The sequence below is a fragment of the Rhyacophila brunnea genome, unplaced genomic scaffold (genome assembly GCF_057557595.1).
Source record: "Rhyacophila brunnea isolate RB1 unplaced genomic scaffold, BYU_Rbru_1.0 scaffold_5, whole genome shotgun sequence".
In the NCBI taxonomy this organism is placed as follows: Eukaryota; Metazoa; Arthropoda; class Insecta; order Trichoptera; family Rhyacophilidae; genus Rhyacophila; species Rhyacophila brunnea.
In genome coordinates this window covers 47,573,810-47,592,142 of record NW_028233170.1, presented here as the reverse complement: position 1 = coordinate 47,592,142, position 18,333 = coordinate 47,573,810, and the positions used below count along the sequence as shown (strand labels likewise).

Genomic DNA, 18,333 nt, shown 5'->3' with positions numbered 1-18,333 from the left:
GCTTTTTTTATAGTACAGTGAATTATTTTTAATCTTTGGTAATCTAGCCGTGTATGACTGTTTTTATACAACAAATCCTGAAAAAAGAAAAAAAAATACAAATATTTAAATTTTCAAATACGATTATTAATAGAATATTTTATTACGATAATACACTGATCGAATAAAATGAATATACAGTAGGTATTAGTAATTACCAGTTCGATTAATTAATTTATTGCGTATTCTGTGAATTGACAAGAGTGTTTTTATTTTTACAGTGCAAAAGTATTATACAGGATATACGTGTGTTCACGGCTTAACCTTACAATAAATAAACATAAATTAAATACTAACAAAATAAGTGAATATATAACATACAACGTTTTTATCCACCTTGTTGATTCAAAAGTTAACACAATTCAAACACATCGAAATATAAATATTGAAAAAACCAATCATAAATAATTTATAAAAAATGTCCATTTTCGCGTCTCGAAATCTTGGAGTTATTTTTTTAAGAATAATAGCTATTCGTCCAAGATATTGTAATTTTGCACTGGATCAAAACGGGTGCCGGACGAAATCCCAAAGGCCAAAATCCCGAAGGCCGAAATCCCGAATAATAAAACAATACAAACAGTAATAATTGCGCAATCTTAACACTTATCTTGAATTGCGTAAATTTTACAGACGAGAGACAGAAAGACAAAAACCCATTTTTTATACAAAAAAATGGTTTGTTGTCTCTCTTGTAAAATTTGCGCAATTCAAGAAAAGTGTTAAGATTGCGCAATTATTGCTGTTTGTATTGATTTATTTTTCGGCATTTCGGCCTTCGGCATTTCAGCGTTCGGGATTTCGGTATTCGGGATTTCGGCTTTCGGGATTTCGGCAATTCGGGATTTCAGCATTCGGGATTTCGGCCTTCGGGATTTCGACCCAAACCCGATCAAAACATATTTAAAAAAAATGTGCATGTGAGACAATTAAAAAAGATTTTTCCAAAGATGGTGAACCATAACTACTGAACATAGACCAAACCTACATAAACTACACTGCAATTTTCCCATTATATAAGCTAAAAATAGTATAGCTACGGGCCGTAAATTACCCATGCCTGGCTTAAAATGGTGTAATTGAATTGCGAGAATTAAATAGGTACCTAAACACTCTGCTTCACCGTGGCAAGGGTGGAAATAGGCTGTGGAGATCCGACAAAAATTGTGCACAACTTGTCAGTAATTTCATTAAACAAACACTACAAATTACAGATGATGATGGTCTACAATTGTACATAGGTACTTTTAGGTATACACCCACGATGGCCACACGGCTTAAGCGTTGGCATATAGCGTCGTGGGTCTCAGGTTCGAATCTTGGGTCTGGGAAGTACGCATATAATATGGTCTGGTTTTGGAAGAGTTTAATAGAATTTTCATAATTAACCAATACAGTTAATGAAAACAAATAAGTATGACTGACAAAGTGTGCACAATTTTGTTGAATCTTCACAGCCTACCTCTACTCTTCGCCACTGCTATTTTGTTTAGTTTGTAGTTATTTAGTTTAGTTTTACCGATAAAATGTATATAGTACCTATTCAAACTTTTTTCTTGAAAACTGCGATATTAATATAATCTCGTATGAAGACAAGTTGCTTTTAAAAAAAAATAGTAGATGGCGTTTGGTAATAAAAACAATAAAAATATTAATAATTCTTATTTTAAATTGGACTAAAATACATTCAGTGGTGTCGCAGAATAAATACATACAATTGACATACTGTTGGTAACAGATCCTTTCATTATTTCGACTAGACGTCTACAAATCTTTGAATTATATGTACAATTTAAATACTTATCTATTATTTGGATAAATATTTTTATAACTACTGGCAAACATTTTATTTTGGTATACATAATTTTTAATTATCAAATTTGAAAACTAAAGTAAGCGTTTTACTCTTAAAAATTATGAAAAATAATTTATATATTATTACAAACATATTAAGCTTTGGTTAAAGTACATGATGTATTTAAAAAAATGTAAAAATTGTTTTTAATAACAACATAGGTAAATAAGGCACGCACTTAATCAATATGGACATAGTATGGCTTATAATATTATAAAATAGATTTGTACATAATATTTTTATTAAGTAAAACTTATAACTTAAACATTATAAAAGTTAAGGACGGATTAGAATTGGGGATTGAATTTTTCATGATTATGTTTGTTATTATGATGATTATTATGACGATGTTTACAACTGTTTATTTCAATTTAATTGTCTTTTCGATTTAAAATATTATTTTTGTTTTTGTAAGTTTTTGTAATACTAAAAGTAAGATTAGGTTTTTCAATTATGTAACTATAAAATCAAAATTAAATATGCTCTGTACCTGGTACCTAGCCAGCAGTAGCAAAGGGTGGAGGTTCTAGCCAGTGTATCGTATGAGAAACAATTATAATTTCTATAAAACGCAATTTAGAGTTTCGGTTTTTTGGTTTTAGGAATAAGCTCTGAAAGATATGATAATCGTTAAAAAATCACTCATTATTATCTACACAGTAAAATAATAAATAATATAAATTACATACTAAGGAAGTATTTACACTAAATAGTAAAAACATATAATTATATACAATGAAATAATATGTTACAGACACTGGAATGTTAAATTACATAGAGATTACAATCTTCGTGATTTTTTTAAATTTAGGAATTACGGGATAAACTTTTTTTTAGGGCCGGGATTAAAAAAAATGTCTGGAAACGACATAATTTGAATTTATAGCAACATAAATAATATGCAAGAAATTTCACATTATTTAACACTACCTTCTTGAATAATTATTATTTATTGAAATGTATCATAACTATATTTCTTTCCGATCCCATGAATTCTAAAAATCGGGAGGTAAATGGTAATGTAAAATATTAATATATTTTCATTTAACTGCTTGCAGCGTTTATAAAATGTCATTTCTTTGATCATATGAAAATTAATGAGATTGCAAACCCTAACACATACATCGATTATTGTAAGTACACAACATATTTAACTGATTATTTGTGAATTGTACTATGATGCTTTATTAAAATTATCATCAAAATTATCTAACGTAGTAAAACACGAAGTATGAAAACCAATAACTAATTACTAAAGAAATAATAAGATTGAACTATGTCAAGGAAATGTATACTTTAACAACTGCTCGTGACGTGCCCTTCGCGCAGCCCTCCGACGCCGAGCAACGGTGGGACGCCCATCCGTAATCCGGCGACGCCCGTGACGCTTCCGGCGTCGTTTCCGTAAAAGTGGTGGTACTGCCGCGACGCGTGGATAATTGACGAAGGTGCCGCGTCAGGATGCTGTGATTCTCGGTGCCTTCGAAGGTCTACCTTTCGCTGGAAGGCTTTCTCGCAAAGACCACATGTGAAGGGTTTGTACCCGGTGTGCTTGCGCATGTGCGTGATGAGGTTTGAGCTTTGGCTGAAAGCTTTTGAGCACACTACGCATTTGTGGGGCTTTTCACCTGAGAAAAAAATAGAAAAAATACAACGTTAATATAATTTTTAAACAGTAATTTTGATTATTATAACCCATTTTCTAAAACGTCACCATAAGTGACATTTTGCGTTTTAATATACCTAAACAAATAAACAATTTTATAAATCATTATTGACTCAAAAGATTGATTGTTTTTAAAATCATAGACATTAATAATTATATTGTATTTATTAAGTACCTAGAGAAGGATTTATAACGATTTTTAGGCAAATTAATTAATAGTTTTACTGATCACATTCTTATAGACATATTCAATTTAATATGTGAAAATTGTTGTTTATCTGTATTAAAAAAAATCAAAGCCTATTTGTTAATTCAATATTTGAAGCCTCACTATTTTAAAATCACCCGCTATTTTGATTTCACATAATAATATATCACTAATACAGGAAAAACAATACAAAATGTTTTAGAAAGCAACCAAATATAACCTAAGTTATTAATGGTGGCGAGGCTTTAATTATTAAGATTTGTTTCTCGTATTCTATCCTAAATACGTCGTAGAGAACTGATATAAGAGTAAATAATAAAGTGCGGAAATATTGTGAAAAAGCTTACATAATAATAATAAAAGTTTCTTCAAAAATAATCCATTTTTGTTTATATCATGTTATTTTATTATTATCAATTTTCACGTAAATAAGCAGTTACCCCGAATAGTAGTAAGATTAAATAATTAATCAGAAAGAAAGTTTGTTCGTGTTCTCAAATCTCTTATTCCTTCACTTAGCACGAACTGTGAAACTTTCAACAATATAAAACAAAACTTTGGACAAAAAACAAATCCACGCCATCTATAAAAGTTGTCACCCCAATCATTATCTATTAACTAAACTGTTTTGATAAAATATTCAAATCAGAACTAGAAAACTAATCCTTCATCGACTCCAGGGATCTTGAAGCTTTATATATGTGGTTCATTTAATAGGATTAATTTTGGGATTATTATTTTATCTCACGTTGGCTGTTATATTTTTTATATGTGTTTTTGATCCAGTGCACTAACTCAATGGGTTGGACGAGTGGCTAATAACTGTTTATGATCAAAAGTAATCTGTCAATATAACCTCCAATCGGTGGATGCCAACGGCGTATCTCAAGGCACACGTCACGGTGACGTAAAGCACTTGCAATTATTTAGATTTGGTATTGTCGTAGGAACAACTGTAGAATACTTATATTATCACACGCTTAAAGCTGTTTTTTTTTAATAGCTCGCAAGAGATGAGCAAAGTAAAATAATTAAAAGAATATTAAAAAAAATATTTTAAGCATTTTCTATTTAGTAAAAATGCCTTTGCAGTAACTGACTTGATATGCCTGAGAGTTGGTTGGGGCGATTTGAAAAGCTTTTTGCTTACTACACATATTAGAACACTTCCAGAGAATGTAGTGATTATTATTCTGTGGTTTCTAGTCTCAGATACATGTAGATTGATTTACATGACGAAGATGAAAAATTTTGCAGGGAAGCTGCAACGAGTCAAGAATTGAATTGTTTCAAAAGTAATTGAATATACTTTTAGATAATAATATATAAAACTGTCATAAAACAAAATATAGCATTTGATATAATAATTCACCTGTCAATTAAATAATAGTTTTAAAAGATTCTAGACCACGGACATCTGATGTGGCAAACATAACTTTATTCTTAAATTTAACACGATGACATTTACAATAATAGCATTTTATGGTACGAGTATTAATTTATAATGTGTGTGGTCACTAAATATTATAAAATTGAAAAAAAACTAGATATCATAATGACATATACGTTTTTGCTACAAATCCTACCAAATATATATATATATATATATATATATGATAAGCTCGCAAACATATGTATTTTTTGTTGTAATTTCTGACTAAATAGGTAGGTAATGGAGTTTTTACCTACTTTATTGTATTGATTTACTATATAAGTTAGAGTTAAGGGTGTTCGTTGTCAGTGTTTATTTGCCTTTGGTGAGTGTACACGACGCCTGAAGATGCCGAAAGGCGAAACCCGGGTTGCAAAAAACGACTTAAATGGAATAGTACAGAGCTTGAATCCATTAGAATTTATATCCCAATTTATTAATTTTCATCTTTCACACAACAAAATGTTTTACGATAAAATTATAATGAATACGAATTTTGTGTGAATATAAAACTATCTCATCCGGAAATGTATACGTATGCAGTTGGTGAGATATTGTATTGGAATTAAATGACCGTGTAGTATTGAGATCAAATAAAATATTTGAAAAATACGTAATAAATCTACCGAAATACACAATATGTAAGACAGAAGAAATTGTGTAGGTAAATAAATTATAAATACAATCATTTCTTATAATTTATATATAATACTGGAAGTTGCTCATAAGTATCAAGTTGTACGTATCAAAAAATATGTATTAGTATTGGTCTGCAATGCTCCACGACAACGCGTATTTTTTTCGTTCTGAATGCTATATGACCATCTCTTTCTGGTAAGGCAGCTCGCGGTGAATTGTGCTACGGCAAAATGTAACACGTATAACGTACCTACAATGTTAATAATAGTTGTTTAGGTAACTTGTATTTCTATAAAGCAGATGAGGCGTGAGAATCACGGAAGGGTAGAGACAGACAAATTGATACGTATAATATGAAAATGTAGGGAAAAATAAAACAGTTTTAAATTGTATCTAAAAATCGTAGTGTGATCGAGCAAAGGGACAAGTTTTATCCATTGCAATAATGTACTTTGTGTGAATAAAATAGCAATAATCGAAGGGGCTAACTTTTCCTTTGAATTGTTTATGATGCAACTCGGACCGTTGAAAAATCTATTTCTCGTGTCGTCAAATCACGAGAAATTTAAAATTCCACTCGATACTGTCGGACAATTTGAATTGAAGTGAATATTAAAAGGTTACATACATATGACGCGATATTATATAGGTGTCATAAATATTTTTGTAACTACGTAAAGGTACCAATTATAATATTATCGTCACTGTTGGACAGGCCAATTGGCGTAACCCTCTCTTTTCACCAAAGTGACATTTTGATGGCAATGGACTTATTGCATACTCTTTCTTACACGAACTGGCCAAGTATCATAAATCCCAAAAATATATTTCATATCAAAATAATTCAAAACTATTTTTAAGCCATTTGTAACTTGACAAAAAATATTCCAGCCAAATGCTGTAATCCTTTAAACACAAGGGACTGGTGTGTCAATAAAAGAAAATTCTCAATATGTAATAAAATAATAATTAAATATTACATAAAATAATAAGTAAATCCGATGCCCACAGTTTTTTTCACTTCCTGAACAATTTGATATTTGAGAGTTATGCCAATTGGCCTGTACAGTGACGTTATGATATGTATAAAATTATAAAATTTATGATTTAATGGCATAATTTTAGATACTTATTTTATAAATATAAGAATATTTTGTATTTATTATGGTTTGGTTAGGCAGGGTTTAATTAATTAGCACCGTCTGCTATCTGTATTATTAGTTTAATAATAACAAATAAGTATGTCGTCTGTCAAAGTTTAGTGTGCAAAATTTATGTCAGATCTCCACAGCCTACCTCCATTCTTCGTCACTAGTATATAATAATATATATTTTTATTTTTAATACTACAACAAGTCATGCGGCCTAATGACAGTGGTGTAGAGATACAGTTATGTAGTAGTAGAAGTGAAATAATCATTGTGTATCACTTCTTTAGCACCGGTGTATCGTTTTAAAGTATCTGTGTACATGATAAGTAGGCGAGAAGGTAGTTGAAAGTTTATGAAGTGTTAAACTACATAATATTAAATGGTATCATTGGTTCTGTCTATACTATATATCTATGTAGGTAAGAGAAATTCAAAAACTACGAATAACGTAATGTGGCATGGAAAGGTGCTTCTTGAGTATAACGCGGAAAGAGCACAAAAGAGACCAATGCAAAAGAATTTAAGAGAAAAGCGCATGACGTGACAGAGTTCGATAAAATAGTGGTTAGTTATACACATTGATGTATTGGCGAGAATATAACCGCTGCATAAATGCAGACATATAATGTAGAACCCAAAGGCCATAATACAACAATTTTGCATTAACACCCGTTCATGGAAACAAGAGATATTAGGACAAACCAATGGGGAAGCTATTTCAGTAGTGAATCGTCTTCGACTGATGATAATAATGATACATATAAAGTTAAATCATTGTAAGGTTTGTAAAAAATGCACACGGTTTGATAATTATCATTGTAGCTTGGGAAATACAAAAAAAAATGACAGTAAACGAGGAAAGATGAATTCCATTATTGCCGGCACGCGACACACACGCGTTAAAGCAGGAAGGAAGTGGGCTTCAGAGCGTGCCGCACTTCCGTTATAATTACTAGAAAATGAAAAACTAATAAAATATTTAAAATGCAATTTAAGATAAATTACTGACCATTTGATTACAATTATAACATAGCGATCAATAGATTAATAATTTTTTTTAAAGAGGGTTGGTAATATTAATTGCACAGGTAAAAGATGTATTATTAATGCAATATGAGTCGATAAGCAAACGACGGAATACGATAGAATACTTGAATGGAAACGGTGTTTTCAATTTCATTAAGTCGGTACCAAGGCACCTAGCGGAATAATACGAAGCTTGCGATTTGAGACATTTTTATTTAAACAGTGTTAATTATTAATATTATGTATCTGAAAATATTAAAAAGAAAAATATTATATATAAAGATAAACTTACAATTGTAAAAAATGTAATAAAATGTGAATTTATTGAATTGGACCCTATCTTATCATTGATTTATATTTTATGGTCATATTTATTATTAAAATTTACTTTATTAAGTTTACTAAGGATCGCCTAAGAGATTTTTCACTAATTCATAGTTTTATTATTTTATTGCAACGTTTTTCATAGGTCGTATTCTTATTTGTCCGGTGGTTGTTTGTCCGGTACAAATTTTGCAATCGATTTTTAACTAACTTCCCGACTAGCTAGACATTTGAAACTTTTAGAATATATCAGAACACGGTGCCAATGTATTTTTTAATACTTTTAGCCATCTTTAAGTAGAGTTGAATTCATTTTCAGTTTATTCTGTTTTGTATGAAAAGTTATTTCGAAACCATTATTGGTTGCAAGAGGGGTCCTAGCAACTAAATTATTAAATAATATACACGTGCGTTACTATGGAAATCAATATGAAATGACATTTCATTATTCAGATTATTATATATTTTAGATTATTATTTCTATCAAGTACATTTTTTTTGATCGTTTAAGCTAGTCAAGTTTAAAATTTAAAAACGTTTTATATAAAAAGTTCTTTTTATCTTGTAATTATTTTATATTTATTTAACAAAACCTCTTTATTTATAAAAAATATAAATGTGTATACCTAACTTGAAATCCTTAACTTGAAATGTGTACCTACCTATAATAATTTACATTTTATGCGGAAGTAAAATTATTATAGGACAATACTATAATTAATATTCGTCAGAAGAAGTGTAGTCAAAAATAGACGCAAAATACTTAGTGAGAATATATATATATGGCGATGGACTTAGAAAGGCCTTAACCAATCAATGAATCGATTCATTATTATAATATGGTTGGTGGCACTGATTCTCATATACTATGCACTATGCAAATATATACGATAATATTAAAAAAAAATATTACGATACTTCACTTACCCTTTTTAAAATAATGCGATATCTGAATGTAATCATTAAGTGACAACTAGTCAGGTACTTTCTATGACAGTAAATCTAATTTTATGCCATCCGGTGGACAGGAAAGTAATTTGTTTGTCGCGAGGTTTGCGGGTGACATTGTCGTTCATAAAAATATAGTACGGACGTCTCACGAAATGAAAATTGACGCATCACCCCAAATTCTAATTCCGTCAAATTAGGCGTCCTTCAGCTGAGCGTCGGCGTCACGACGCGCCATTTCCCACAGAGGGTGGCGTTACTACTACAACGAATAACAAAATAAATAATATTTCCTTAGTCAATCGTATTTATCAAATATTTTAAAAAATGTCGTTAGACGGAGACTGGATATTTTGATTATTTTTTTACGAGTTAGTTATAATAATGATGGATATTGAACCCTTACTCTGGATCAAACACCATTTCAATTCTGGCAGACATGGGAGTTAAACCTGCACCATGGTTTTAAAAATAGATAAATTAGCACTACTCTAGCAGCGTAAACATAATTTAGGCATGTATTTTCAAAGTGAACTTATTCCACTCCAATTTTTTTTTTGGCAAAAGCCAAAAAACTGTTTACGGTGTTGATGTTACATAATAAGTTTTATTGTATTAGAATAAGTAACTTTTGTAACTAACCCCGATTTTGAAGTTGATTTTTCTACTGGATTTAATGTTTATTAGGTTCTTCTATACAAAAAAGACTTGTTCAAAATTTTATCCTTTAAATTCTGGCATTCATAACTCATTTTCGTCAAGTAGTGGAATAGGTTCACTTTAAAAGTACACCCCTCAATAATTAATGACTAATCCAACAGAATTATTGTTTGACTGATAATGCATAAATATGCAATAACACATATATTATAAATATAAGATTATATCTAAATGTTATTTTGATACCTATATATATTATTATATTGAGTAAAACATAAAATTGTTTTTTTTAAATTTATTAAGCCTGAGATATATTAATTATATACCCAACAAAGTGGTATTCTATTTCATAGAATGTTTGCACTTTACTTTTGAGTAAGAATACGTAAATAGATTTTTGAGCTGTTAAGAAATAATGTGAAAAAGATACTACTTAAATCAAACCAAAGAACTACACTTATTTAAGTGTCGAGTATTATTATGTATTTTGTACCCATCTCAATTTGACAATATAAAAAAGAATTAATTTGAACTATCGTTTTATATACTTAAATACTAATGTCTTTGCTTTACTATAACAAGAAATTTTAATAAGTTGAAAATTTTGACTTATGTAGTTTATTAGACCTGTACTGATATTAAAATGGTTTTATTTGTCATATTTTAAAATACAGTGACTAATGATTGAAAAAAATCCATTTTCAGAAAGTTTGTATTAGATTGAAATCTTATTAATTTATAATCCAATATTTTGTGAGAAAACATATTATTTTATAATGCAATAACATGACATTGTATTCTGATAAAAAATGTTCACTTGAGTGATTAGATGTAATGTAAAAAGGCAATTATTGTCAGCATAAAATAAATAAGGCAGTGTTTGTCCCTTCTAATTAAAAAATCCTTTTTGTGATTAGTATTCTTTGTGTGCCGAGAAACAAACACCCCATTTTTGTAATTTGATTGTGGCGATAAATCCAAAATGATAAAACGATCATGTACTTTATGATATTTGAGGTGTCCAAACCAACATTCACGTGTCATGTCCCATTTCATTCATTAGTCGACATAACAAACCCCATTAGCGGCAAATGAAAGCATTTAAAGTAATAGTTCCACTAATATCATGACCATTTACAAATAGCCCAAATTCATTTTAGGAATGTTTTAATATTATCATTGTGACATTTTTAAAAAGGTTAAAACAACAGTTTAGTCTAATGAAGATGTCCCATATGTCATTAATTTTTAGTACAAAATTAATGTTTAAATAAAACTGTTTTTAGAAATGCCAAAAAACAAAACGAATATAAATTAATAACTGATTACCCTACATGTATTAAACTGTCTAATACGAGTATTATACAGAATTTCAGTTATAATGATTATAATATAACAGTTCTAACTCTAGTTATTAAATATATTAGTTAAAGTCGATTTAGTTCGTTTGTTTAGTTTTATTATGTTCACGTATTTACAGACTATTCAGAAATAAAAGGTTTGCTCTCCAGTTCAAACAAAATAGTTATCCCGTTGCGTTAAAATGTACCTGCAAATATTTTTTTTTAAATCTGTGGCGATGATGTGACAACTAATTAAAAAAATACTATTAATTATTCTAATGGATTTAAGTTTTGGAAATAATAAAAAAAAAACAAAAAGTAGAATGTAAGAATATTAATTTGTTAAACTAATATAACTTTTTATAGACTGATATTCTTGATAATATATCTCATTAGTTAACTCCCAATTTATGTTGTCATTGTTTTACCAGTATTTATGATTTTACAACTCTTGAATGTAGTATTAGATTCTAATACTACATTCAAGAGTTGTAAAGTGGTCTAATAATTAGAATGTAGTGTGATTGATTATTAACTAATGATCTATTATCAGGGTTTTGACAATGCCTTAAATAATGAATAAGCCTTTTGATTGTATTATTAGTGATATGGGTTTTTTACAAACACTTAAACTATTCATAATTTTTTGGTTATTTTTTTTGTGATTCTTGTCTTAATACTCGTACGTAGGTGATAAAGTTTTTACGTTCTTCCGAAGTTAAAATATGGAAAATATTCTTAATAATATTGATTTTTTATGAAAGTATACAGGGATATCTGTTAGTTTTGTTTCACTTACAAAAAATCCAACAAAGATTTGAGAAATAAAATACTACGCAAATTTTCCGTTTTTACCTTCTTCTTCTTGCCGAAAGGCGAAATCCGGGTCGAAATACGACTCAAATGGTATAGTACACAACTTAAATCCATTAGAATTAAAATTCCATCAAGTAACCTCAGTCCAGAGTATTACTATTATTCTACTTATTGTTCGGTTTATAATATATAATATAATTTAAAATATCCTAAGAGAAAGAAAATTTCTTAAATTGATTTGGATTCGATGAACCATCATTTGTTTGACGGTCGACTGATCTAAACCTGTTAAGCATCCAATCCAAGTGAACTCCGATTATTTACAAGAAGTCGACTTTTTGAAAATATAATCGAATGGAATTTGATGGAAAATGACGTTGGGAAGTAACTACAATCAAAAATGTAGAAGAAGAAGCTTTTTATATGTTTATGTAGTTGTATGTATATGAAAATGAAGTAAAATAAAATATATCAGCTATATTTATATACGTAATGATTAAAATAATATGAATTACATTAAAAAAACTCTTTAAACTTTTTAAATTTGTAGTAGTATTTACATATGTATTTTAAGATTTATTCCCAAGGTCTAATTATAAAAATAAACATTTTTTATACAATATCTTCATTGATAAACTCCCCAAATGATCGAGCAATAACATGTTGGCTTAGAATGTCGTGGATCCCCGGATCGAATCCCAGGTCTGACAAAATTCTTCTGAGAAATATATAACTCCTGAAATAAATCTTTTTGAAAAAATACGACACCCAGTAAGATTCAAAGAGCTGCGCCTTCCGGGATTTGTGCCTATGTGCCTTACGATTAAACTGTACATGTTTTATCTGCTTGCGAATATCATATTTTTTAATTCAAAAAGCTTTTTTTCTCGTGGTTAAACATTTCTTAGAAGTGTTTTAAAATTATGTAACTATGTTCAATAAAAGAATATTACATTCTGAAATTTTGTGAATTATTTGTTAAATAAAAAAATAGTTTATATACAATAAATTTGTATCTTGATATCTGTAGCGCATGAGAGATATAAATGTAAATGTGTATGAGATAGCGAGACAGGGAGAAGACGTAATAAAAGGCGTATAAAAATGAGAGAAAACATATTATACGAGAACGGAAATTCTAAATTTGAAAAATAAACTAACACGTAAATAAAGGAAACGTGTCAATCGGATCGTAAGGGAAGATAAATGATGGGTTAACCTTATCATAGACTGATACTCACAGTACAGTACTAGCATATTGACACATATTAGAGAAGATTAAATCGAATATATTGAAAAGAATCTTACCGGTATGAATATACGTATGTTTCTTCATGTCTGACTTCTGATGGAATCTCTTTCCGCAATATTGGCAGGGGTAAGGTCTGGTGTCCGAATGAATGAGCAGGTGGGTTGACAGAGTGCTGGACCTCTTAAAGGCTTTCCCACACTGCTTGCACTGTTGAATAAAGCAAATACACACCTAGTTAACAATAAGATCATGTAATAAATCACTAAAATTATTATGCTTTTAACATTTTAAAAGTACCTACTTACCATGAATAAATCTAAATCATAGTGCTACAGCTAGGAATTAGTAGTTTTAACTAATGGCTGATTAAAGTTTTGTCTCACCCATACTGACTCATAGAAAAGTGACAGAAACATCTGCCCTACTAGGACAACTAGTAATTTTTTCGAGTTGTAATTTTGTGGAACTAAAGATGAGCGATATACGAATATAATGGCTATTATAACTCAAAACTTGAAATTTTTGACTATCGTATTATGGAACCGAACCATCGATAAGTATAATACACGTATGTGAAACTCTTTATTTATTTAACTTTCAATTATATATTAACGAAAAAAATCCATTTAAATTGCATAATATGTTTAGTTGCATTGTTATATATAATTTTTCATTACAATTAATTAGCAGTCTTCATATTAACACTATTAATAAATTTAGTAAACATAATATAATAACAATAATATATGGGTATCCTTTAAATTCATCAGTGATTATTATTTCTCTAACTAAACCAATTTCCTAATTTTATGTTTGTGATTCTGATTTTGGCTCTACAAACTGGTACCTACGGAATCTTGACCGTTTCATAAATGACTTTTTTTTTAGAAAAAATGATAATTAACCATACAACTTTAGATCTTAAATACAGGCTGTAAAGTAGACGTATCCTTAAAACCAATGACCCACGGCTTTGAAAGTGGATACTTAATGCATCAATGATATATCTTACTATCATTTATACTTTTATTATTATTTATGCTGTTCTTATTTTTGTACTACACAGTTGTTAAGTTTTCATATAAATATTGGAATAATAGTTAAGAATTTTTGTAGATGCATAGAATGTGAGTTAAATAATATAATAGTTAGGTATGTGATAAGTTGACAAATTAGCATTTAAACATCTTCCTGTTGTTTTATTATTGTAACAATTCTATTTTTAAAATAATTATTATGACATTTTAATTAATCTATAACACTTTATAAATATAATACAATTACAGAATTCAATAACTAACAGAGCTTTAAACAAAATTGATTTACCATCAATAAGTATCAGTTGACAAGAGGTACCTTTCTACTTATTATTCAACGCTACGTCACATAAATACCCGATAGTGATATGCCGCGTCGTAATGAACAAATTGCATGGCAAAGAAAGGGTTGACAGAAGCCCATATAATATTAATGCCGCGTAAATAAGTTAGTAGGGATGGGACGGCAAAGTATCGAATGACTAATATTTTTCTTGTACTCAGTTCACTTTAAAGAACGCCTCTTGCGTTTAAAAATGTCTGGAGAATTCGAGGGATACGTTATCTTTTCATACTAAATATTGTATTTTTATAATATGATTATCTATTGTAGTGGATGGAAGATACCTGAGAAAGCTAACCTGGGTGGCTTTAGTCTATGCACTATGTCTAAAATTGGCATACTTTGGCTATATTTTTTATATTAGTATAATTTTGTGCATAATATATGGAAAGGTATAATATGTTAACAATAGCCTAGGTTCTTAACTGGCAAACTTCGTAAGTTGCTGACTGTCTAAGGTGTTGGGGATCTGATATGACTGATCAAGAATAGGAAAGTGTACCACAATTTAGTCGCCTAACTCCCATAGAAGATGCTACCAAAAGAAGAAGGCATATTATTACTATTTTTGCTATGCTACGAGTATGTACATACGACAAGTCTATTCTAGGAAATAATTTTTAAATTATTATGCGTGTATAGAATATGAAAATATTTTTAACTGATATTATTATTATATTGATTATACATTCTGATTTGAACGGAAAAGACTTTAACGATTTAAAGAATTATTATTTGGTACCTACATATTTTTCAGTCAAATTATTTTAGAAAAAAAATATGGCAAGTACATTTATATTTTTTATAATTTTACATTTTACAAAAAATAAAGCATCGAAGGTTTACAGCATAGTTCTAATTAAAAAAAAATACATTATGACAAGAAAATGATGAAAGAAAATAAACGACAATAGCGTTTCTGTCAGTTTCTAAAAAATATACGTGCATAATTTATATTGTGGTGGTTCCTTGAAATAACGGGAAACATTTTGCCAAGTACTAAAAATATTTATTTGAAGACCATTCGGATGAAATTCGTTAAATTATTAATAAGAGAAACAATACTTTTATATACGCAAATATTTTTTGAAAGTAGTTAAAAATACAAAGACAAGCTTTTTATGTTGTCTTAGATGAGACACGTTACTAAATTATAGATGCCAGCATAAAGTTTCCAATCTTCGTTTCATTCAGGATTTAAATATTGTTTCGTGCATCCTTGACTAGGTTTTCCACATAGTAAAAAAATATATCTACATTTCTTTCATACATATTCATGCTAAATTCCGGACTATTTATAAGTAAGCAGTGATATACTAATCAGGTATCCCTCAGAAATACGGAATGAGTGGTTATTATGGCAGCATATAATTAAAAAGTAATCAAATCATTTTCTAGTATCTGAAATAATTTATATTTCCTACCGGGAATAGTTAGAAGGATATATCACGGTCATATAATACTTATTTCACATGGAAAATTTTGAAGGCTCATAAATAATAATTATATTATATTAATATAATTGTCACATTCTGACATAATAACAACATTAGTTTTACCATAGATGTCATTAAAATTATAGCCTTAAAACCATATTATACTTGTACTTATATCATTACTTATATAACTCCTTATATATTATTAAGTATATATTTTTTTCACTACAAATATAATAAATAATTTTTGGTACCCGGGGGTGCCAATTATTGTAATTATTATTTAAATAAATGAAAGCAATAAAAATCCAGTGCGTTTATGGTTACAATGAAAGGTTTTTATTCTCCGATGGCTGTTGTCTTTTCAAACCTTCGTACTGTCCTTCCCTTATTGCAAAAATTACGTACGAAACTGGTCAAGTTTTGAATAATAATAAAGAACACATTTATTTTCCTACGTGCAAAGGCTAACTGTTATGGACACCGTGAAAAAATCTTTATAATACATACCGACAATAAGGGACCCGCGTTAGAAAAAAAGTTTTAAAACCACCGATTTAAGATAAATGCGTTTATTGTAAGTCTTATATCTGACGTAGATAATTACTTCCTTTTAAAGACTGATATATTTTTTAATTTTTCATCACTTTTCATTACATTGATAATTCATGATAGCGTGTTGAAAATTCCTTCACACATTTTAGATATAAAAATTTAATTTGATTGACAAAACGTGGCTATAGGAGAAGTATAGGTACGGATATAGTTAAAAAAAAAAGACAGGGGTCAACCTAAAATGCAGATAATTTTTTTTTATTTCAATTAATCCCTCTCTAAACGAAACCATGCTAGAAAAAAATATTATTCTGTCTATAAAATATCTTAAATAATAACGATTAAATAATTTAATGGCATACTTTTTGATAGTTTATAGATAGAAGATTTTTTAATCTTATATTATACTCTGTTATGGTTTGCTTTAGGCAGGGGTTAATCAAATTTTAAAAACTAACCAATACCATCTACAATTTGTATTCTTAGTTCAATGGTAAAAAATAATAAGTATGACTGGCAAAGCTTAGTGTGCACTATTTATGTCGGATATTCATAGCCACCCTCCACCTTTCCCTACTCTTATAATATTATGATGTAGTTTAAAAGTTAGGAGAGGTCTTTATTTTGCTATGTACGTATTTTGTCGACTTGTGCGCAGTCTAAACTAAATGAAAACTATGTCATTCTTGATGGTGTGAATTTGTGTGGTTCTTTCCATATCATATTAAGTCGAGATAATCAGTTGTTTAATCTCTCATGGTGAAGAAATAAAATCCGGTGATGATAATATAGCTATATGTTAAATTGTTTTAGATTGGTATTAATATATTACACTTATGCGAGAACTAGTGATAAGAGTGAAATAAAAAATGGTAATTGAAATGTGCGATGATTATATTTATAAATCAACCCATATATATTTTGAATCTAATAATTTGATAAAAATTAATACGACGGAAAAAAGAAATTAACAACATAAATAAATGTAGGTACGTGCGTATAGATGATTAAAGAATTTGGCCCACATAGTGGCATTGGGATTTTGAGTGTTTACTTTCATGCACCAATTCTCTGAATGACACTCAAAACATCTGTGTAAATCGTTATCAAAAACAAAAAGACAAAAAATGATTACGTAATGAAGCAGTTTTTAATTGAATGCACTGGTTAGTTTGCATTACGAAAAAATACGTATTAAATATTTATTAAATTACTTTAAATTGTTGGTATTTTACAACGTTTTGCTTAGCTCGTATTCTTATTTGTCCGGTGGTTCTTTGTCCGGTACAAATCTTTCAATCGATTTTAACTAACTTCCCGACTAGCTAGACATTTGAAACTTTTAGAATATATCAGAACACGTTGCCAATGCATTCTTTTAATACTTTTAGCCATCTTTAAGTAGAAGTGAATTCATTTTCAGTCAATTCTGTTTTGTATGAAAAGTTATTTCGATACCATTATTGGTTGCTAGGGGGTCCTAGCAACTAAATTATTAATATATACGTGCGTTACTATGGAAATCAATATGACATGTCAAAATGACATTTTAGTATTATTTCTATCAATTACAATTTTTTTTGATCGTTTAAACTAGTCAAGT

General features: G+C 29.0%; 1 protein-coding gene across 2 annotated transcripts in view; it reads right to left on the bottom strand.

Moving 5' to 3' along the window:
* Window positions 1-2,310: 2,310 nt before the first annotated feature.
* LOC147066502 (uncharacterized) overlaps window positions 2,311-18,333 on the bottom strand; it is a 40,795-nt gene continuing 24,772 nt past the window's right edge. For both annotated transcript variants that reach the window (XM_085955607.1, XM_085955608.1), the window contains exons 5-6: window positions 13,416-13,566; window positions 2,311-3,522 (exon numbers count right to left, since the gene is read on the bottom strand). In XM_085955607.1, coding sequence (XP_085811733.1) covers window positions 3,191-3,522; window positions 13,416-13,566 — 483 coding nt within the window. In that variant the 3' untranslated portion in view covers window positions 2,311-3,190. The remainder of the gene's footprint in view (window positions 3,523-13,415; window positions 13,567-18,333) is intronic.